The sequence below is a fragment of the Zalophus californianus genome, chromosome 5 (assembly GCF_009762305.2).
Source record: "Zalophus californianus isolate mZalCal1 chromosome 5, mZalCal1.pri.v2, whole genome shotgun sequence".
Lineage (NCBI taxonomy): Eukaryota > Metazoa > Chordata > Mammalia > Carnivora > Otariidae > Zalophus > Zalophus californianus.
Window position 1 is genome coordinate 113316595 of NC_045599.1, and position 24088 is coordinate 113340682.

The 24088-nt window shown below is 44.2% G+C and overlaps 1 protein-coding gene, 1 long non-coding RNA gene and 1 other non-coding gene across 6 annotated transcripts in view; 1 reads left to right on the top strand and 2 right to left on the bottom strand.

Moving 5' to 3' along the window:
• Window positions 1–4462: 4462 nt before the first annotated feature.
• LOC113930035 lies at window positions 4463–4564 on the bottom strand. Its single transcript, XR_003522414.1, has one exon. It is a non-coding gene; the product is annotated as a U6 spliceosomal RNA (small nuclear RNA).
• A 991-nt stretch (window positions 4565–5555) lies between these two features.
• Window positions 5556–7157, bottom strand: LOC113929712. Its single transcript, XR_003522297.1, has 3 exons — window positions 6843–7157; window positions 6516–6607; window positions 5556–5663 (listed from the first exon to the last, which is right to left on the bottom strand). It is a non-coding gene; the product is annotated as an uncharacterized LOC113929712 (long non-coding RNA).
• A 255-nt stretch (window positions 7158–7412) lies between these two features.
• SH3TC2 (SH3 domain and tetratricopeptide repeats 2) overlaps window positions 7413–24088 on the top strand; it is a 51699-nt gene continuing 35023 nt past the window's right edge. For all 4 annotated transcript variants that reach the window (XM_027607150.1, XM_027607151.1, XM_027607152.1 and 1 more), the window contains exons 1-4: window positions 7413–7583; window positions 17020–17118; window positions 20536–20663; window positions 23759–23864. In XM_027607150.1, coding sequence (XP_027462951.1) covers window positions 7532–7583; window positions 17020–17118; window positions 20536–20663; window positions 23759–23864 — 385 coding nt within the window. In that variant the 5' untranslated portion in view covers window positions 7413–7531. The remainder of the gene's footprint in view (window positions 7584–17019; window positions 17119–20535; window positions 20664–23758; window positions 23865–24088) is intronic.

Below are 24088 nucleotides of genomic sequence, written 5' to 3' on the forward strand. Positions count from 1 at the left end.
CACTCCATCCTGTCTTCCCTGCCCCCACCCCTAGGGATCCTGTGAGCACAACCCTGTAAGCTTCCTGCCTGCTAATGTTCCTCTCAGAGCCTGCTTCTTGGGAACTGACCTGCCGCAGCAGGCTTTTCAGAGTGGGGGAGGAATCTTGAACAGGGATGGAAAAGATCAGTGTTCAGATTGATTTCATCTGTTTGGAACATAGAGGCCAGTCTGAGAAAATTTAGCTTCTTGGATCAGTGTAAACTTTTGGATTAGGTAGCTTAAAACAAATTCAGTTGTACAAATACAAGTTGTGAGAGATTTGGTCAGGCATCTATTTGAAAAAAGAACTAAGAACTTCCTTAATTTTTAGTTCGTTCGTTCGTTCGTTCGTTCGTTCGTTCGTTCGTTCCTTCCTTCCTTCCTTCCTTCCTTCCTTCCTTCCCACAAGAGTGCCTATTCTATGTCAGGCACTGTGTTGCATGGTGGGAACGGGGCAGCAGACATGTGAGGGGGAGATGATAAATAAACACCCAGACTTAGGACTATAATCACTCAAGTAAATAAGCAGGGAGCAGAAATAAGAATAAAAGGAGGTACCTCTCAGAGTAGGTAATACTGAAAACGAGGCTGACCTGAGGTCCACACCAGGTGCGATGGGACAGATGCTGGGGCAGTCAGAGGTGAGGGACTGAAGGGTCTGCAGGATGTGCTCACTGAAGCCTCCAGACACTGAAGGAGCAGGTGCAGGGGAGTTCTGATGGCCTCGACTCTCAAAGCGTGGTACAAGCACCAGTGCACGGGCACTACCCGCAAGCTCCCCCTAGGACTTCTCACCCCTGAGGGGAGCCGGGATTAGGATCTGCATTTTACCCATTCCCAGGTCTACCCATTTCCCATGGCTGCTGCAACAAATGCAGACTTAGTGGCTTCAAACGATGCAGCTTTATCATCTCGGAGTTCCAGGTGTCAGAAGTCCCAAGTGGGTCTCCCTGGGCTAAAATCAAGGTGTTGGCGGGGCCGTGTTCCTTTTGGAAGTTCTAGAGGAGAATCCATTCTGTGCCTTTTCCAGCTTTTAGAGGCTTCCCCCATTCCTTGCCTTGTGACCCCGTCTTCCATCGAAAACCAGCATTGAGACAGCATCTTCAGATCGCTTTCTCTGATTCTGACCGCTGGCTTCTAGTTTCCTTGTTGTGTCTTCTTCCGACTCTGACCTTCCCACCTCCCTTGTGGTTACGTGTAGATGATCCAAATAATGTCCCTTTCTCAAATTCCTTCACTTAATCCTATCAACAAAGTCCCTTTAGCCAGGTAAGGTAACATATTCCCAGGCTCTGGGGATTTGGACATCTTTGGGGGGTGTTATTCTGCCTATCATGCCAGATAATTAATATCCATATTAAAGTTTGAGAAGCATTGGCCCATTGTATTCAGATGGTTTTCCTTTCCTACTTTCCCAGGATGTTCACATATTGTTGAAACCTTTTAAATTAAGTGCATGGATGATAAACTTGTTTTACTCGTTTGCTTGACCTCTATGCATATGTGGTTCTGTGGAGGTTAAGAGAATTCTGATCTTTCTTATTAGACAGATGTTGCTTGAGGGAGGGTTTGGGGGTTGGGATGCTGTGTATATGTGTCTGGTTTATATCCTCCTGGCTCTCTTAAGTGGTGAAGTCTACTGTATGTGCTGGTGCTGGCTGGAATGTTTGGGAAAGCTATTTCTGTCAATTACTAGCAGTAAGACCTTGAAGTCACGTGATCACTCTCACCCAACACTTTCCTTGCTTACAAAATGGCAGGTCCAACTCCTATGTTACTAATATAGCTGTGAGGATATAGTAAGATGGAAGATTTCATCAATAGGGAACTCTTGAATAAGTATGTCATTTTTTGGTTATCTGTGAATGCTAAACCTTGGGGATGAGAGGGACCCTCTCACATTCTTTTCTTTTTTCTGTTTTTTAAAGATATACTTATTTATCTGAGAGACAGAGAGAAAGAGAACACAGTGGGGAGGGGCAGAGGGAGAGGGAGAGAGAGAAGCTCAAGCAGACTCCATGCTGAGCATGGAGCCCTACTTGGGGCTTGATCCCACGACCCTGAGATCACGACTTGAGCTGAACCCAAGAGTCCATGACCCAACCGACTGGGCCACCCAGTTGCCCCCTCACATTCTTTTCATTGAGAGAGCCAGAGTCCCTGCATGTGGTCCCCCCTTGTGGTTAAGACTTTTAATTGACTTTGGCATAGATCAGGGATACCTGGGTAGCTCAATCGGTTAAGCCTCTGCCTTTGGCTCAGGTCATGATCCTAGGGTCCTGGGATCTAGTCCCACATTGGCCTCCTTGCTCAGCAGGCAGTCTGCGTCTCCCTCTGCCTGCCACTCCCCCTGCTTGTGCATTCTCTCTCTCTCATAAATAAATAAATAAATAAATAAATAAATAAATAAATAAATAAATAAAATCTTAAAAAATAAAACAACTTTGGCATAGATCAAAAGAAAAGGAGAGCTAGATGGACATTTAGACCCCTGAAATCTACACCTGGGCCTATCCCTCATCCCTGCAAAAGAAACCCCCGGGGCATTATTTGCTGAAATCTGGATGCACGTCAGAATTACATGGAATGGGTCTAATCAGAGATTCTGTTTCACTGGGGCTGGGTAAGATCTAGGCATCTGAATCTTGATAAATCTCTCCAAGTAGATAGAATGTGAGCTATCTCCTGACTCCTGTAGGCTGATGTAAGCTTGGGATCCATTAGCAGAAGAACAATATGTGAAACAAAGGAGGGGACAGTGCCTCAGATCTGTGTGCAGAACACACAGCTCTGTTGGGCGGTTGGATGGAGATCTGGGGACCCCACTTCCAGAGGAACTTGAACAAGGTCATCACGGGAACAAGACCTGAATGGATGGGGACACAAAGTGACTTTTCATAAGGAAAGCACCAAAGAGGAAATGGTTGACTTTCTGAAGGTCACCCAATGAAATTTATCAATGAAAACACCTAGAAAAGAGACATACATTTCCTTTTGCTTGAAACCGATTTACAAAATCACAAAAGCCAAATACCATAGAGATGAAAATAGTTGAGCATGAAGTTTCATTTTTCTTTCTTAAGTAAAGTGTTTGCAAAACTCATGTCTATCAAAAACATTGGCCAGTTGAGAATTAAGGAGAGAAATGCAGCTAGGGTGGCTAGGCTGGATGCCTTTGTCTGAGGTAGTGAAAGGTATCTTCCTGATTATCTGAGGACAGGCAGACCTGATTTTACTTGAATGCATTTCCTTGTAGGCTTTCTGATTGGAACTGAGATTTTTGTCTCTGGGGCTGGTAGGCACATTCTACTCACCAAGGATATCTCTTCTTCCTCAGGGTCCGGATGCATGGACAATATGCCAAAAATTAGCATAACAGTGATCACACACACACACACACACACACACACGCGTGCATGCGCAAGATTTGCACAAGTAAAAAACCAACCCCTATAAACTCCTTTTAAAAAATCCTGACAATCATTTTGTGAGGTAGAACTTTTTTTGTGATCTTGATGTGATTACCATCATTGTTATTTGCAAAGGAGAGACTATAACAAATAACATCCAACTTGGAAATGGCAGAGCCAGGAATTGAACTTTGGTCTTCTGACCACAAATCTAATGCCCAAACAGAACCCCAAGAGGTAAAAACACAGCACTGTGGAGTTTCCTGGGGCAGTCCTAGTAAACTGCCCAAACTGGGGGGCTTCAAACAACAGAAATACATTGTCTCATAGTTCTGGGGGCTGGAAGTCCCAAATCAAGGTGTCTGCATAGCTCTGCTCCCTCTGAAAAACCTGCAGGGAGAAGCATCCCTTGCCTCTTCCTGACTTCTGGTGGTTTGTTGGCAATCCCAGGCACTCCTTGGCTTGTGGATGCGTAACTCTACTCCTATCATTGTTGCTGGGGTTTTTGCTTGTGTGTCTGTCCTCACAGGGTGTTCTTTTTATAAGGACACCAGTCATATTGGATTGGGTCCCTCCCTACTCCACTAGGAACCCAACTTAAATAATTATATCTGCAACAATCCTATTTTCAAATAGAGTCACATTCTGAGGTACTGGGGGTTAAGTCTTCAATATATCATTTTTGGAGGGGACAGAATTCCACCCATGACATTGTCTTGCAGTTTTCCCCTTGAATTATAGTTCCCCAGTACATATCTTATTATCCCAACTAGATTGTGAATTTCCCAAGAAAAAAAATTCAGTTTTACATCTGAAGGGTCCAACTGGCTGCTCTTGGGTTGGATTTGGCCTACAGGCATCTTTGTCTGCTCTGAAGTATTAGCCTACACAGTACTTTGGGAGATTTTCTGAATTAATCTGTGAGTATTCATTTTTTAATTCTTATTTTTCTTATTGAAGTATAATTAACATACAGCGGTATATTAGTTTCCAGTGAACAACATACTGATTCAACAGTTCTATACAATGCTCAAAACGGTGGATGCTTCACGACTTTGCATGTCATCCTTGTGCAGAGACCATGCTAATCTCTGTACCATTCCAGTTTTAGTACATGTGCTGCCGAAGCGAGCCTAGTTTGTGACCATTAAAAAGTTTGGGAACTTCAAGTGAAAATCTTGATGTCTGATTTCCACGACAAACCAGAATGTCTGGTTATTTACTAGAGGAACATGGCACCATAGTTCTCATTGCCTGAAGCCTAGCAGGGGGTTCTTAGGTGGGGCAGTGCCCTCCTTGTACCACAGATATATTTATACCCTATTGGTTCTGCTTCTCTGGAGAACCTCGATTAATATACTCTTCATTCAGAAATATGTCTAACACCTAAGCCCCTCTTGCGACCTCCATTGCTGTCACTCTGGTGCAGGCCATCATTATCTCTCTTCTGGATGTTACAATTGCGGCATACCTGGAATCCCAGCGATAGCCGATTTTTCTTTTGTCTTTGTCTTCTTTTTTTTTTTTTAAATAAGATTTATTTATTTTAGAGAAAGAGAGAGCATGTGCGAATGAGCAGGGGGAAGAGGCAGAAAGAGAGGGAGGAGAGAGAGAATCTCCAGCAGACTCCCTGCCGAACGTGGAGCCCAATGCGGGGCTCGATCCCAGGACCCTGAGATCATGACCTGAGCTGAAATCAAGAGTCAGCCACTCAGCCGACTGAGCCACCCAGGCGCCTCCAGCCTATTTTTCAAGGAGCAACCAGGGTGACTCTTTAAAGTCGTAAGTCCATCATGAGACTCCTCTATTTAGTATCCTCCATTGTCTTCCATCCCACTCACAGTAGAAGCTGAAGTCCTTAGAGGCCTTCAAGGTCCTATGCAATCTGGCCTCCAACTGCTTTCTCCAACCTCATCTCTATACCCTGCCCTGCCTCATGGACTCCAACCACACATGCTTTTCCTTCCACTTGCCACCCATGGTCCAGCCTCAGGGCCTTTGCACCTGCTGCCCTCTCTGCCTGGAAAGCCCTTTGTTCAGGCTAATTCATCTGAGTTACCCATATGCAAGATAGCACTAGTTTCTTGCATCTCAAGAGAAGCAACGACTTTATCCAGAATGGACTTGCCAAAATGTGTGTCTCAGCCAACTGCCTCAGGGTGTCATCCGGGACAGATGGGTTTCCTTTGGTTGGTCTTGGTCATTTGCAATTTTGGATCTCTGTTGCTGCACCTGTGTAAGAATGGTGTGCAGGCTAGTCAAGGAGAAATGATAAGTCTGAGCATTTGTCATCATGTGCACGTTAAACCACGGTTTCTCCTCATTGTCTGATTCTCATGTACCTCCCAAAATTTTAAGTGACTACCGTCTAAAGAAACGCTTGGCTCTTTTATATTAAGTCCAAGAAAACATCCTAAAACACTGCTTTGCTGAGGGAAAAGGCATGGGACGTTATGGGAAGTAGATACTTTAGACAGATGTGCACAGAGGAAACAACCCCCCTGTGACCCCCCGTGTGATCGGAGAGACCCTGTACCCTTGGCCTCCCTGCCCCTGCCTTAGCCCTTCTCTCCTGGGCCTTCTGGAGGGATCACCAAGCTCTGAGAGTTCACTATCAGATCATCTAATTGTTTTTCACTGTGGCCATGGCAAGAGCTTGTATATTAGAAAAGAGAAGCTCCCGAGCTGTGGAGTCAATTAGACCTGGCTCCAGTCCTGAATCTGACATTAGTAGATAGTGGGGCTTTGGACGAGTTATACGCCCCTCTTCATGAGTTTCCTCACCTGTGGGATAGAGCTGATAGGGCCTCCGTTATGGGCCTGTTGTGGGATTTAAAGGAAGTCATGTATAGTGAGTGCCTTCCCGTGACCAACATTCAGGGACTGGGAGTCAAGATGAGTCAGCATTGAAACTGAAGCCAGACTCTTGTCACCTGAGGCTGAGCTGCTGTGTGCAGTGGAGACTCGTGACCACTGCCGGGAGACTGACCCGTGGGCTATCCTTCATACTGTCACCCCAGCGCTCCTCCCAGACTATCAACATGGCCAGGCCACCTCCCTCCTTAAAATGCATGCGAGACTGACCTTCAGTCCAGCCTGCACGGCAGCGGTTAGGACTCTGCCTCCTCTCGGCCGCCCCGCCTCCCTCTTTGGTCCACTCACCACTGAACTTTGCTCTAGGCATTAAGAAAATAATACGTAATGAGTGATCCGTGAGTTTGGTTGTTAGATCAGTCGTGTCTCTGGCCAGTCTTGTGGACATTCAACCATATTTTCTCTGTCTCATGTGGAAGATGTCATGGGAGGTTTTCTGCACTGTGTCCACTGCATTCTCTGGCTCTGTTCCTTGTCCAAAATGGAAAAGAGTGTGGTCTGGGGTGACCAGGTTTTTGTGCACACTCGGAGACTTACCACACTTGGTCCTCCATCCTCTCTCATCTGTAAGGTGCTGGGCTCCATCAGGCGATTTCCCACATTCCTTCTGACCAAAGCTTTAGGAGCAGGGGCTGGGGCCCTGCACACTCACCAGTGAGGAGTTGGCTCACCGGTGCTGCTGGGGCCTAGGTGAGATGCTGCACCCACAGCTCCAGCTTCACCCAGAGAGCCGCGGGAGGTGCTCGCCGAGAGAGGCTGGGTGGGGATGGCTTTCTCATTGGCAGGCAAGGCAGTGTGGGTCAAGTCAGTCAGGGGAAACAAGAACAGCAGCTTTGATTCCTGGGATGCTCTCTGCCCTCCTCCCCCACCCTGACCTCCCCCACAGGAACCTAACTGTGTATCTCAGTCCTAGAATGTGAGGAATGTGCCAGAGCCTGATAGGCCTGAAGCAATCTGCAGAGAGGCAGGGAGGAGCACTGCTCCCCAGTCAGAGGCCTGACAGTGTAAGGACTCTGGGTCCTGAGGGCTGGGCTGCCCCTCCCCTCCTTCCTGGGCCTGTTGCTGCAGCCGGATCTCAAAGGCTGCATTGTGCGTTGAACTGGGTTTTGGTCCCTAGTGTGCCAGGGAGGAGGCGGGAGGAGGGACACCGTTGGGAGGCTGTCCCCTCCCAGTGCTCTTCTGGCTGGTGTTCCCAGGGGCCTTGGCCTGGGGAGAATGATGCACACATGGGTGGCTGCTTCTGCATTCCGGGGGAGCCGAGTCTGTCCTGGGGCCCAGGTGAGTTTCCCGGAGGGGCCTTGGCATGTGGAGTTGCTGAGGTGGTTGGTCCAGTGAAGACTCAGGGATCTGCTGGGTTGGGAAAGTTACTTTTCCAAAGACGGGGAGATGGCTCTGCTTTCTGGCCCCCTCTCCTCTTTCCCTTATTCAGTATTTGTCATTCTGGCTTTGCGAAAAGGGAGTAGACCCTGGGAAACTTCTACTTTTCCTGATGAGAGAGACTTTGAGCTCACTCTGTGAGAAGCCAGTGCTGCTCTTGGCTGCTACTCGCAGGGTGTGACTAACCCCTTCCGTCTTTTCTTCCCAGGATTCCCTAGGTCAGGAAGGAACCTCAGGCAGTGAATGCCTTTGGGGCCTGCGGGTGGTCATAAATTTGGCCTTCGTCACTCAACCCTATTTTCATCAGTGTTGCTGTCACTAGAGAAAAACAGGCAATTTCCTGCCTCCCACCTATTACAGTGTGATTTTTCTTTTCTTTTCTTTTTTTACGTCAACTTGAGGCCATGGAGACTTGTTGCCCAAGAAATTGTCAAGTCATCTGAGACTTCACATCAGGTGACCCACCATCCCAGTTTGTCTGGGCCTGAAGACTTTCTCAGGATGCAGTCAGTGCTAAAACCAGAAGAGTCCCGGGCAACCGGGGTGGTTAGTCACCCTAATGCAAGCTCCTTGCTTCTTTTCAGAGCAGGACCGAGGTGGGGCCCTGCCATCTGGAGCAGGGCATTTATCAGGATGTGTGACGGCTTTGAGGGAAGGTGGCAGAGTCAGGGAGGACTTGCTTGGGAGATAAGAGAGCACCATGCCAAGGAATCATTTCCCAACCCTTGTTAGGGTTCCATGTCTTCCTGGAGTTCCAGGTGGTTCCTTGGAAGGGGAACTCCGGAGAACCCCTAGCCAAGGCAAACAGATTCGCAAATGATGCCCTCGGCACAAAAGGCACAACCTTTAGCTATGAAAACATTTTGTGTCTCCAGATTTCTAAGATTTAGATACTTTTCAGACCCTTTCGCTAAATCGTGTTGCCATTGTACCCTACGGGAGCAGATGCTGAATGGAGTGTGGGGGAACATGAAGGACCACTGGTCTACCAGCCAGGGACCTGGGTTCTAGATCCAACTCAGTCTACCCTCACTTGGGCAGGCATCATCATGGTGAATCACCTGGTCTTTGAGGGCAAAGTGTCTGGCTTGATCTTGGTTCTTTGACTTAACTTGAGCAATTTACTTACCCTCTCTGTTTCAGTTCCTCCATCAGATTTGTGATATAATTATGCATTGCTCATAGAGTTGTGGTAGGGATTAAGTTTCACACTTAAAATGACCTGGCACACAGTTAATTAAGCACAGGAAATGTCAGCCATATTAATTACATTTCTATGACCCTAGCTTATCAAGCTCTCTCTTTAGGCCTTTGTTTGCTCATCTATAAAATGAGGGATTGTAAGCTTGGCCAGCAGAGGTGCCCTGGGGAGCTCTGCTCCTGCTTTCTGACCCCCAGCCACAGCTAGAGCAGCTCTGCTTCTGTCTGACATCCTGTCCTCAGCCCAAGATTTCATGTACAAGAGTTCTGTGGCTCCAAACCAACCAGCCAACCAAGCAACACTGAAGAAAGCATCCTCAAAGTTCTTATCATCCAGTGATTTTATTGTTTCACCTGATTTGGGGCATCGATAAGTGGTTGGCATCCTGAATCCACTATTTCTCTGAATCAACTTGCCATTTCCTTTATCGAGGCTTTTCATGCTATTTCCCCAAGCTGTTTTCTGTGCTTGTCAGCCCCTTTCCCTAGGGAGGATGATATGGGTGTCGTAGGTTTGAGGACCGTTGATACAAACATCCCTTGTTAGGCAACCCTATTTATCCTAGAGAAATGGAACAAAGTACGAGACATATCCTGGAGGGACTCCATAGTTCTGTGACTTTGGGCAAACCTCTTATATTCTTCGAACCTCAGTTTTCCTGTCTGTAAACTGGATCTAATGGTACTCTCTATCAATGGAGTTTTGGGTGAGGATTACACCAGATAATTCATCTCATGGATTTAGCACAGGGTCTGGCTTCTGATAATCCCTCAGTAATTATGGGTTGTTTTATTGTTCCCTAGTAAAGACTATTCCCGTAACCCTTCTTCCTAATTCCTGGCCCCACTGTGCTCCTGTTTCTGGCTGCTTCTGCCATTACAACTGTTTAAGGGGGAGTCAACAGGGAGGACCAGCAGTCCTCAGGGGTAAGAGAGGCAGGAAAGGGGAAGGCTGTCAGTAGCACTGAGCCCTGGATGGATGCCTAGCTGGTTTGCCACAGTGTCACACAATGACGAATGTTGGCTCTGGCCACCCCAGGTGACCTGCATTTTCACACATGGGCCCTGCCTGCAGCATCTGTTCCATAATATTTCTCATTTGCTCACATAAGTCTCCCGACTGCGCATGGTGAGAGGTACTGGTTCTGGTCAATTGCCCTCATGTCTGTCTTCCTGGACCCTTGGAGATTCTTGCTGCTATTTAATAAATTATAGTTGCTCACTGAGGATTGCAGAGTAAGTCATGTCAAAGCTCATTGACCTAAAAAAAACTTCTAGCACTGCCCCGTTATCATCAACACTTTCTTGAGGAGATTTGGCAGACTGACACTTTTAAACAGGGGCTGTGAGAGAGAACATTTGCCTATATTGATCGCGGGTGTTTTTAACTTTCAACATTTTTGGTAAATGTGAATCATGAGTATAATAATAGGAAATCGAGGGAGAATGCTGGCAATAGTGAACGATGCCTCATATTCGAACTTTAGAAAGCTTGCGAGGCATTTTGAACTTACTGATAATAGAGAATTTCAGAACAATAAACCCACCATCTAGCTCTAGCACATTTCTACATTCTACCACATCTGGTTCAGAATATCTTTATTTCATTCTCTTAAAGAAAAATAAAGCGTTGCAGGTGCAAGGAGGGTCCCCCTGTAGTTCTCTCCAGTCTCGTTTCCCTTCCTCCTCTCCTCCCCAGAGTTAATGACTTTCATGAATTCAGTGATTTTGTGCTTTTATTACATGTTCCTGTGCTCCTAATCATTGCAAAGAATTTTTTTCTGAAGATTTTGATGCTGAAACAAAATGGTAGAGTTATGCAACTTGCTTTTCCCCCCCTCCCTCCACATGATGATTGGAGATGGAGCCGTGGCTATGATTTAACATCTGTCCTAACAAGTGTAGGTTTACATCTTAAAACTTGCTGGTGGTGTGACCTTCAGGTCAAAGAAGGAAAAAAAAATATGTAGGTGGAGAAAAAAAGCACGCAGGGAAACACTTCTTCAAGTTTTCTTCTTAAAGTTGGGGTGGAAGGTAGGAGAAAGGGGAGACTGAGAGAGGAGAGAGCTCATGTCCAACAAGTTGCTGAGAGTGAGATGTTTCCAGATTAGAGCCTGCAGACCTCAGAGATCTGAGGTCAGGTTAACGTCATGGTGGCAGCATAGTCTGCCCCCAGGGATCTGGGTGGCCTCTGACTCTGTCGCGGAACGTGCTATGTGACCTTGGTAGAATCACTACTCCTTTGTTTCTTCCAAGTAAAATGAGGAGTAGAAACGAAATGATCTCTTAAATCCCTTCTATCTATTCATTTGCTGTAATTATTGCCTCTTCCTTATTTTTATCCCTCATACTCAATATGTCAAGATGCTTTCTCTCTTCTAACTTTAAAATACCAAGTCATTCACGATATTCCCTCACTTCCCATTTGCCAAAATCACAGCGCACAGTCTCACGCTTATACTCCTGGATTGCCAGACAGCTTTTTGGCTGGCCTCCCTGCCTCTCGTCTTTTCTTCTCCCCTGTCCTTCTTGTGCCACCCCAGGTAGAATTTCCATTGTTATTAGGCCATTCCCATGCTCGAGAATGCTTCATGCCTCCCTATTGCTTGCTGTATCTATTCTAAATTCCTCTGCTTGCCTTGAAATGCGGTCCCTATCCTGACTCTACCGTATTTATCAATTTTAGCCCCATGATCACTGACCTCTCTGGTACGTACAGGCTGGCTTCTGCTGTCTCTGTGTATGCAAAGTTCATTCCCCCTTATCTTGCTGATCTCTTTGCCAGTAATTTCGCTCCCCTCCCTCCCTCCCCCCATATAAATCTACCGAGAAAGTGAAAAAGAAGCCACAGACTCAGGGATAATACACGAAAACCACATATCTGATACTTGTATCCAGAACATTAAAAAAACAAAAACAAACAAACAAACAAACAAAACCACCCTGGGACATCTGGGTGGCTCAGTTAGTGAGGCATCCTCTTTCGGCTCAAGTCATGATCCCAGGGTCCTTGGATCGAGTCCCACATCAGGCTCCTTGCTCAGCGGGGAGTCTGCTTCTCCCTCTTGCAGCTCTGCCTGCCACTTGCTCTCTCTCTGACAAATAAATAAAATCTTTAAAAAATCTCACCCTTATAACTCAGTAATGAGAAGGTAAATAACCTAATTAAACGGAACAAAAGGTTTGTAAAGACACTTTCATTCAGAAAATGTATGTCTGGCAAATAAGCACATAAAAAAATGCTCAACATCATTAGTTATTAACGAAATGTCAGTTGAAACAGTGAGATAAAACTACACACCTATAGAATGGCTAAAATTAAAAAGCCTGATAATATCAGAGGTTGGTGGGGATATGGAGCAACTGGAAACCAGAACTCTCTTTACATTGCTGATGGGAATGCAAAACGTTATAGCTGCTTTGGAAAGCAGTTTGGCAGTTTTTAAATAAATCTCAATTTTTTTTAATTAGTAACTTTTTCTCACCCATAATAATAACAAAAATGATACTAGCTTATACCAAAAGTAATTTATTGATTCATAAATGAAAAATCCAGGAGTTGTATGCTTTACGTATGGCTGGATCAAGATATTCAAATGATGTTATCAGAAAGTTATCTTTCCTAAACTCCTAAACTTTTGTTGGGTTGGCCTCAACCTCAGGCAGACCCCCACCCTGTGGTAGGTCCCCCCGTTGCAGGCTGTCATAGTCACAACTCCTAGTGCAATGGAAAGAAATCTCTTCCTGCAGAGTGCTGATGAGGGTCCTACGACTAGTTCTCATTGGCTTCACCTTGGTTATGTGGCCATGGCATAACATAACATGATTGGCTTATGCTTGAGTCCGCTGCCCACTTTTGGAGCTAGGGACGGAGTCATCCCCACCTTAACTACATGGACTGGGTTTACAAGGCTCATCTGACTAATGAAGAAACTCAGGGTTGAGTCTGGGACTGTCTAATTGCAGTCTTTGTTCTTAGCCACTTCTCTACCTGCCTTCAGTGTTAGAAAACAAATGTGTGTCTATTACAGGATATTTGGAAAGTGGACAAAAGTAGACAAAAAGATGATGAAAAATGATTCAGCACTAGCCACTATGAACCTTCTGGTCTATTTCCTTTCAGTCATTAAAGAAATCATACTTTTTTTTAAACATATTTCATTCCATATGATAGCTTTTTGTTGCCTTGATTTGTCTCTAGTCCGTTTTTTTAAGGCCCAGCTAAGTCTTCATTCTTTCATGTTGAAATACAATCCATGTGCAAAAGAGTTCTGTAAACTATGAATCCCTGTGCAGCTATTAACTGCTCTTCCTATTATGTGGCTCACCCAAATTTTCCAGATTCCTTATTGTGTCTCAAATGGTTGTCTTCTGGCTCATGGGTCCCCAGGCAGCTGGTGAATAGGCTCTCTCTACTCCAGAGATTCTCATACTTTAGAGTACAAGAGAAATCCTCAAGATACTAATTGAAAATGCACATCTCCAGACTCTACCCCTAGATATTTGGATGTGATGTAGGTAGAGAATGGCTCAAGGAATATTTCTGAATTTTTCTTCTATCAAAATTTACCATTTATACAGAACTACACACAAAATTACATGTGTACAGCTTAGTGAATTTTCACAAGGTGAACATATCCATCTATACTGCTTCCTGGGGTTGTCTTTCATTTATTCTTATTGCTTTATTGTACTTAATTGTATATACTATCACTTACTTGTCCATTCTTGTGTAGATGGACATTTGGTTTGTTGCCAGGTTTTGGGTGTTGTATTTTGGTGAACACATCTATGTATTCTTTTGAGTATATGCCTAGGAACGGAATTGCTGAATCTTACTGTAGGCATATATTCAGCTTGAACTGATATGTCAAACAGTTTTTCCAAAGTAAAAATTTTCAAGGCTTATTCTCACACTTTCAGTATATGGGATGGGAGTTCCAGTTGCTTTGTATCCTTATGAACACTTGGCTTTATCTGTCTTTTTTATTTTAGCCAGTCTGTGTGGAGGTGTTCCACTGTGGTTTTAATTTTCATGTACCTGATGAGTTTGAGAAAATTTTCATAAATTTATTGGCCATTTGGATATTGCTTTGATAAGTGCTTATTCATGCCTTTTATCCATTTTTCTAGTGGGTTGCCTACTTGTTTCTGAAAGATGCATAGCATTCTTTATATATTCTGGATTTGAATTCTTTACATTCTGTACATTCTTTATATTTTCTTCTACTCCATCACTTACTTTTCACTCTCTTAATTGCATCTTTTGATTAACGAAAGTTCCTATTTTATCCATTATTATTTTTTGTGTGTGTGGGTAGCACTTTTCCATCCAGTTTAGGAAATAACTGGCTACTTCAAGTCATGCAGATATTCTTCTCTATTTTTCTTTCCTTTTTTTTTATTTTAAAGATTTCATTTATTTATTTGTGTGTGTGAGAGAGAGAGAGAGCACAAGCAGGGGGAATGGCAGACAAGCAGGCTTCCCACTGAGCAGGGAGCCTGATGCGGGACATGATCCCAGGACCCTGGGATCATGACCTGAGCAGAAGGCAGATGCTTCACCGACTGAGCCACCCAGGCGCCCCTCTTCTCTATTTTTCTACAAGTTGGCTAGGACAGACAACTTTTTAAAAAGCAGCACCTAGGTAACTCTGATGCAGTCTATAAATTACGTCCTTTTTAAGGACATATAATTAAGTGGACTTTATAATTAAGTGAGGGACTTGCAAACATTGTAATTTTCTGCTCTAAACCTCACACATCTTTTCAGAGCTTTTTGCCCTGCCCTCTCCCTCAAAGTAGGGTGGCCATGAATGTCTTTCTTCAAGGTGGGCTTACCTGGTGGGCATTCACCATCCTTAGGCTGTTGTTTCTTTCCATGCAGTGTTGCGATAGGGACGCACTCTCGAAGCTTGCGGGGGCCGGATGTGAATGAGTAACTTTGACGGTGTGCAGACTATGGTGGACAGAGAAGGAAGGCCGCAGAGGGGCAGCGAACGTTTGGCCCCAGCCGACTGTGGCCACATGAGAATAAGGGCCCCAAAGTACAGATCTTCCCGTTTTCAAAGCGAAGCCAAGCATCTGGTTATGTAAAATTCGAACTTTAAAAATTCACTGCTGGGGAAAAGAAAAAAAAGAATAACAAAAAAGAACAAAAAAAAAAAAAGAAAGAAAAATGATGTTTGTGGGTTTATGATGGACTCTGGCTTCTAGCCTATCAGTTTTCAAACTGTCGTAGAGTAAGGAAGGAGGCAGCCACTCCAAGTGTGATCCTGGGACCAGCCGGAGCCCCCCCCACCAACCCAGAGCACATTAGACATGCAGAACCTTAGGCTTTCAACCTACTGAGGCAGAATCTAAATTTTATCAGTATCCTCAGGCCATTCGTACACACATGAAAGTTTGAGAAGCACCGGTCTAGATGTAGGGTTCCCAACACTGGCTCAAATTAGAATCGTTTGGGGAACTTAAAAGAATTTCTATGGCTGGGCTTCACTATGAACCACATAAATCAGCATTTCTGGAGATGGGGCCTAGGCACTGCTATTTTTGAAAAGCAATCTGAGTGATTCAAATAGGCAGTCAGAGTTGAGAACCACTAACTTAGATTTATCTGTCATTTGTGAGTGGGAAAAGTGAAACTTCAGAAAAGGGAAGGATGGAATGCCTTGCCCAAGGTCATTAACTAATGTATGGGAGAATCTGATGTGTGCTCAACCTCTTATCTCATGATTCCCAAGCCAGTGTCCTTTTGCTACAGTTGCCTTTGGTTCCTGGGGGCAGAAGTACAAAATGATCCAGTTCATCCATAGCTCATTACTGCCAGCTTCAGCTAAGCTGCTTTCAACACTGAACCTCTAACAAGACTGGATGATGAGCTGTGAGCTGATGGGCCCCTCCTTCTGCCTATTCAAACCCAAATCCACTTCATTCTCCCTATGCATCACCCCAAAAAGTGCTAACTGCTCCTGCTATGAAGAAATGGAATGTCCTCCATTTGGGACTCATAATCTCACTGTGTAGGCATGGAGCAGGGAGGGGAGGCACAGACATCTGGGCAGCCATGTGAGGATTTGGGGTCAGCATTCATCAACAGTGAGTGGATGGAGTGTGATGGCTGGTCCCTATCCCTCTTGGGCTGCCTCAGTAGAAGAACAGGTCCACAGTGCAAAATGGGTTGGTCTGTTTAACTCTGATCTAGCCTAATTTTACAATTGAAGAACCTGGGAGAATTAAGTGAGGGACTTGCAAACAGTGATTGAGCCAAGATTCTTAACCCCTCTTTCCAGGCCCAGGCAGTGCTTATAGTATTCTGACCCCATGGTATAGTCCTTGAACAGTTCCATGGTCAAAGGAACAGACTAACCAAAAGTAATGTGTTACGGACTTGAGTTCTCTTGTTGTATTTTGGGGATACCACGAGGGAGGCCCACATTTCATAGTGATGCTTGTGAAATTTCCTTCTATTCTTTTATATCCACTGCCTCGTGCTTTACAGCTTCTTCTCTTCTCTTTTCAACTGTCTGCCATCAAAATAGCCTCCTCCCTAAGCCTAGCCCGTGCCATGATCTTCTTTCTTCTCCTTTCACTACAGTTCGACAGTGGCAAAGACAGGAACGTTTTGGAGATCTGAGGAGAAGTCCCACACAGGACTCTTGGGGGCAAACAGTCTGGTGACCATCAGTATGTTTCCAGTCCATTACAAGCATGACCAGCCATCTCCCTAGTGATGCCACCCTCCCTTGCTCTACTCCAGCACTTCCGTTATCTACCCACTGACCTTAAACCTTGCTGCAGGCAGATCTATAATGACATTTTAGGTTCAACGTATATTGAGCATTTTCAGTGTCCTCAGCCGTGGGACTCAGTCTGACCCGTGAGTGGGACTCTGTCTTATTTATTTATTTTAAATAAAACAGGGATCCTCAGGCTACTGCAGAATTGAGATAGCAGGTATGACAGGTCTTTGATAACGGTTGAGTACAAAATAATTATTAAGCAATTGGTGATAGCAGGGAGAATTCTTCCATGCCACCTGCCCTGGAGAAAAAATTGTCACTTGACAGCGACTTGCAGTCCATGCTTATATCTCGCTTACACTCATACAAATGATCTTTCATTTGATCTCCTCCAGGTAAAGAAACTCCTTCCAAGGATCCAGCCATATCAAGTGAGTTTATAGTCTCATCTGAAGACAAGGAAAGATGTTTCCTGCCGCAGAACATGACTCCAGGTATCTAAACCCCAAAGAGAAGCCCTATTTTTTAAAGTATTTTTCATGTAGAATACCACAATATCCTCCCTATCTCTCCCATCTGCAGGCTCCTTTCCTTTTATCCTTTCTAGGCACCACCATCTTTGTAGGTATGACCTTGAATGTGGTATTCACTTGCTTACAAATCTTCCAATGCTCTCCATTGCTTGCAAGATTAAGTTAAAGCTTCTCAGGTGACCACTCAAAGGCCTTCACAATCTGGCACATATTAGGAGCTCCATATATATTTGCTCTACTGAAGAAAGTATATCATCAATTAAATATTAAGGTGCTGGAGGGCAGAGGTAATTTTTTGGAAGACTTATGCATTTATTCTACATGGTATCTTAAAGATTTATTTGTGCATGGCTGGTTTTTCAGAAAATGTTTGGTAAATAAATACACAAATTGTTGAATAAATATGTGGAGGTCATGTTCGTATTCTCTCTACAGTACCTTATACATAGCAGGTTCTCAATAATCACTTGTTAAGTAAATGCATAAGTGAATAAAGGGTTGAATATGTGGGGTGAGATGGGCCAAGCAGAAGAGCACCTGTATGAATCTTTCAGAAGCAGAACAAGATTTTGAAATTAACATGAAAGAAATCCTATTCTCAAGACACAACTTTCACAAGGTTCCCGGTAAGAGACCTCAACGGAGCTGGCGAGACGTTGGCAGCAGAGGGTGGTGTACCTGGGCTGGACTTTGTGCCAGAAGCTCTGGGGATTAACCCGCAGAAGACCCAGGGTCTGTCATATAGTAACAGGGACCATTTTGGGGGACAAATCGTGTGCCAAGCAGGTGCTAAATGATCGCCTCTCATTCTCACGTGTGCACCTCTAGGAGGTGCCATCAAACTCCCCATTTCAAAGGTGGCAGAGTCTCAGAGAGGAAGGCAGCCTCCCCACTGCCACACAGCTAGTCTGTGATGAGACAGGGGTTCAAACCCCCATCCTTGTTCATAGCCACGATGCTTCATTGCCCCTCCAAATATATACTTCTCTCGGGCAGACAAACGATAGATTTGTGAAAAAGATTTACATTAAGAATGGTTCAAAGGACATAGACCAGGTAAGTGGTGGTGTTTACATGTCATACCAGGTTCTTTTCCTATTTTCAGATTCGGTCAAACTGCTGGGCTGGCCGTGAGAAAAATCTTGCCCTTTCTTGTTCTTGTATCAGTCTGCTTCTTTGTCTGTTAGCTTGGGCTGTCCTCTACAAAAGGTGACTCGCCACCTGTTGTTTCTTGAATGCAGTGCAGTCAGCATTTTGCCTTATCAGTGCATGAAGGCCAATGAACAAAGGAGGGGCTGAACTTGTCTGTCTTTTAGCATTTTCCACCATGATGAACTGTTTCCAGGAAAGTCACTGAGTGAGAAGGGAACATTTCACCCCAGCCTCCAATCTCTCCTTTATGCAGAAGAGTCACCAACAAAATCAATCAGATACATTAGCATGATTAAATGACCGGTTTTCAGAAGGACTTAGAAAAAAATGACAGAGTGTATTTCATACTAACACTGGATTGAGCTTGATTTATTCCCTCATCTGGTCTGCTGAGGGCACGGTAGGATCTCACAGTGGGGTCCAGACAGGAGGCTCTTGAGTGTCAGCTCTTAACTGTTGAGTTCTCAAAAGCAGTTTGCTTATTTAAATCCAGGTCTTTTGAGTGACAGATCCAAGGATTCATATGCTGGACAAGGAGAGCCACACCGAAGGGGCTGTCATTCACTGGGGGCTATTGTGAGAGATTCTAGAAGGGAGTTTGGATCAGGCTTTGGAAGGACAGGAGAGATGGGTTTGGTGAAAAGGAGAAATAGAACCAGTCAGAGTCAAGGTTGATTACAAGTGTGACAAGATGAGGGCAGAGGGAGCAGTAGAGTTAACAGCTAATGCTTCATGTGTTAATTGAATATTTATTGTGTAGGAGGCACCGAACAAAAAGGTTTAAATGCATAATCTCATTTGTAAGCCTCTTAAAAGCGCCGTGAAATAGGTACTATTCTCATTTTGCTAATGAGAAAAGTCAACTGTAGAGAGGTCATTAACTGCTCAGCACGGCACAGTGAGTGAGGGCAGAGCCAAGCCTTGAGCCCAGGTCTGTGTGACTCCGCCTCCCTGGGCTTCACCTCCTCCTAGAGGTCAGTGTGCTGATCGCTGAGGCTACCAGACAGAGGGCTGGGTCGGACAGCTGAAGATGGGGGGCTTGGCTGAGGTTAGAACACAGGCCATGGAAGAAGAGAGTGGAACAAACATCTGCCCGCAGTTCACACCCATGTCAGGTCGGTGGGGTATGTCTTATTGCAGCTGGCCAGAAGCCACAGCATTTTCAGGACTTCTTGGTTAAAAAGGGGCCTTTTAAACATGGGAGTCCAGGCTGCCTTGTGTTACCACGGCCCAGCAGGAGAGGGGCTGTCTTTAACGGGCTCAGGGATTGGCAAAGTCCCTGGCAAGTTAGGGCTAGAAGAGAGACCTCCATGATTATCCAGTCCAATGCCTGTTTGGTTCATTGTATTTGATAATTATTAACGCGATAGCTACTTATTGTCTAAAGAAGACGTGGCAAAGTGCAATTGTAAGATGAACCTCCTCAGGGTGGCCTTTTCCAACAATACTGTCCAAAGGCATACCCCTGAGCCTTGCACTGCTCCATCATGCTGTCTGTTAACCCAATTACACTGCTTTCTTAGCACTTTTCTCCATCCGAAATTATTATGTTCATAGAATTGATTACTTGCAGAGAATACAAGCTCCATGAGAACAGGGACCACCTCTCTTTTGTCTCCTGCTGTATCCCAGCACCTGAAACAGCTTTTGCTCATAGTATTGGTGCAATAAATGTGCATTTTGAAGAAATTAAAGATAGACTTTAATACATTAAGCAACTACCCTGGCAAACATTAATAAACTCATTATTAGAAACAGTTGAGAGAAAATGTATGGTGTATGCATAATGCATAAAGTATAGACTATTACATATCGTAAATTTGACACATAAATAATTTCTATATATGGAAAAATTAGTATTTGTTCAAAACTTTCACAAATCATCCACAGGAAGATATATATGTCTAGTTCTTCTTGTTGGCACTGTCACCTCGGTGCCAGGAAGCCTAGGAACATACCTTGTTCAAAGCAGAAATAACAACAGCAACTCCTGGGATTCTGGAACACTCCCAGGCTTCAGCCTTTTCTTTCTTTCTTTTTTTCTCTTGGGGGACATTTTAAAGGAGGTACTCAGGAGATCGTTAAGATTACTTATAATCTCTAATTAATGAGGACACTAATTTAAGATTTAGGTGTGGGAAACATTGGGGTTCACCTAATTCTTTTTTCTCTTTTGTTCCATTTCCAGCCTGACCTGATTGCATTTCTCTCTGTGTTCTCTTTAAGATCTGACGCTCTCCTTCAGTGTGAAGAGCCGCTCCCGGAGATGCGTAAACGGCCTCCTGCAGGAAGCGGCCAGGAGGCGGCTCTGGGCCCTGGAGAATGAGGACCTGGAGGTGCGTGCCCTGTTTCAGGTGAGCTGGGGTGGCCCGGTGCAGTTCTGAGCCTGCCTTCTGTCCGGCCGCTGCATGGCTTGCCAGCACCTAGGACAGCGCCAGGAACAAAGTAGGCCCTCAAGATTAACAGCTGAAGGAAGGAAAGAATGATGAAAATGTACACATTTGCTGCTCAGCAAGAATAGGCACAACTCGGAATGGGGCAAACTCTGAGTTGCAGAGTCAGAGAAAAAACGGTGTCAAATCTGCCACTCATCGCTGTTTGGCCTTCTACAAGCGACTCACCTGTGTAGGATGAGAATTGTTATGATTATTTACCTCATGAAGTATAGCTTAAAAAATGTGGTAAATTGGAATTTTGTTGTTTTTTTCATGGTGATAAAATAGATGTAACATAAATTTTCAACGTTAATTATTTTCAGTGTACAATTCAGTGGCATCAATACACTCACATTGTTATTCACCCATCACCACTATCCATTCCAGAACTTTTTCATCATCCCAAACTGAAACTCTGTATCTACTATACAATAAGCCCCTCCCATCCCCTTCCCTCACCGCTGGTAACCACTAAGTATACTTTTTTTTAAGTACCCAAATTGCCAATCAAAAATTAATAACTATAAATTTTAGAATGAGAGGAGTAAAAGGCAATCAAGTAAATAAACCAGTTCCTCCTTTCATAGTGGGTAGCTAGTATCTTCAGTTGTTAAACCAAGGAAGAAGGGTAAGACCAAATTATTTACAGTTTAGGAGAGATTCTTTTTTTTTTTTTTTTTTTTTTAAAGAACTTATCCGTTTATCTGACAGAGGGAGCACAAGCAAGAGGAGCGGCGGGTAGAGGGAGAGGGAGAAAGAGGCTCTCTGCTGAGCAGGGAGCCTGACGCAGGGCTCTATCCCAGGACCCTGGGATCACAACCCCAGCTGAAGGCAGATGCATAACTGACTGAGCCACCCAGGTGTCCCCTGGAAGGGACTTAGGAAGAGAACCAAAGTCAGAAATGGTTAAAAGTTGTTGCAACTGGAGGGGAGAAAAAGAATATTACTTCATGTAATAAACTATTATGTTCTAGTTATTTTTACAGTCTCTGAATTAATTTGATACAAATTAAAAAGGGAAATGTGTTCTATTAATCTGTCATGTAAAAAAAAAAAAAGACTGGTTTGTCGGGAGAAGTCGGTTGGCACTTTGGGTGGTGGCATGTTCTTCCTAAATAGCAGATAAATTATAAATAGTAGGGTTTTTTTTAATTTCCAAAATTCAGAAACTTGGAGGCATGAGCTGCTAACTAGCACCATCATTTTTTAAAATTTGAGGCACTTTTGGCGTGGGCAGGAGCTGGGTTTGATTGAACCAGGTAGTCTGCTGGGCTGAGGGTTGAGCCGGGCCAGCTTGGGTGTGGGAGCAGAGACCTGGAGTCAGCTGGATCTAGGCTCCAGTCAGTGGGGCCGTTGCCTACGCTCAGGGTGACCCGGGGCAAATTGCTTAACCTGTCCGTGCCTGGTCCTCCTTGACTCTAACACATGGATAATGCCATTTTCTATTAACGCTGAGATGCCGTTTGATTATAAAATGCAGCAATATTTTATATACCTCAAAGAAAGGGAAATAAATGCTGCCAATTAAGTAGGATGCCATGCTTCCTTATCTTTTATTTCAGAAATAATTAAATGTGGTAAAAGTGCATCTTAGAATGGATTAAATAGTGTAATTGTACTCTCTGCATAGGGTTATTGTGAGTTAAATGAAGCATTGTTCATAGATTGGTGAAGTGCCTGTCAATTGATGAATCTCCTGGAAATCGGTTTTTATCTAGAACCCCTTCCCTGATAATAGGCTCTGGGGACTCCTGGGGCCTGGTATGGGAGAACCCCGGAGTTATGGCTTTGCTGACCTAGGGGCTCTTCCTCTCTTCCTTCCTCTCTTTCTCTCCTCTTCTTTCCACAGGATTCCCCCAGAGCAGCGTTCCAGGGGTCGATCTTTGATCGCAGGACCTGGCCTGGGGGGAGGAAGGATGTTCTCACCATCACTCATTGTAGTCAACTCTAGCAGCTTGGACAAGCAACAGAGAAAGATTTTAGGGGAAAACCAAGTCTGTACAGTAGGTCAGGCCTATTTTCTCAGGTATTAAAAAAAGGGAGCGGGGGAGCAATGCAAATTGGCACCACCCAGCCTTTCCGGAGGGCAGTATGGCTCCTGCATTTTAGGATTGGAAATGTAGATATCTGCATTCCCAACTGCCCTTCTCAGAGTTATTTGTGTCAAAACAATCAAAGATGTGTACAAAGATTGAGGGCGTTTATCACAGTACTGTTTAGTATGGTAAATGAAAATAACTCAATCGTCTAACCATAGGAAATACTAACTAAGGATTACGTTAGTGTAACAGTGACATGTGTAACTGTTGAAAATAATGTAAATTGTTTAATGACGTGGGAGATGGTTCCCGAAATATTGTTTAGTTTCAAAAGATTATAGAACAATTTATGTCATGTGATTCTATTTATATAAAAACAGTTACATGGAAACTCCTGCATAGGAAAAAGGATTCAAAGTTAATACACTAAAGTGTTAACACTGATGAGCTCTAGGAGGAGGGACTATGGATGGTTTTTGTTTTTGTGTAATTTGCTTTTTCTGTTTGTCAGCTTTATAAAAATAATCATTAGACATAGATTCTTGCTTCCAATGTGCCTTCTCTTATTTACCCTTCCGCTTCCCCCATACACCTTTAAAAAAAAAACACACTCGAAAAGTAGCGCTCTTTGCACACAGTTCTGCATCCTCGTTCCTTTCTGTTGCTGCTATACATCTAGCAGTGTATATTTGAAGGCTGCATCAGTGCACAAAGAATTTCCTCATTCTTTTTTATGGCTGCATAATATCATAATATTCCATTGCACGGATGAATCAGAATTCATTTTAACCAGTCTCCCATTGATGGACATTTAGGTTATTTCCTTTTATTTCTTTTTCTATTTTTTTTTTTTTTTGTGGTGTAAAAAAAACCCAGCGCTACAATCAAGAAAATCACATGAAGCATTTTGCACTTCTCTGAGATTATTAACAGGATGTGGTCATCCCAGGCTGACTCACTGTTCTCTTTACCCAGGACCTCTCAGCCAGGTTGGTGGGCATCCAGTCCCAGAAGGCTCAGTTCCTCATCACCTTCAAGACCATGGAGGAAATCTGGAAGTTTTCCACCTACTTGAACTTAGGTATGACATGGAGCAGGTGGGTGGAGGAGAACCTACATCTTGGTTCAGCCAATTTGTAAGGGCTTGACATTAGGGAATCGGCCTGGCTCTGATAATTAAAAGAGGTAGAGCCCTGACACGGATGGTTAACTTTTGGAATATCACAAACTGCTTAGAACTAAATCTAAAGCGAATATTAACTATTACTCTCAAATGCAATGTGCAACATTACTTTGTTTTCAGGG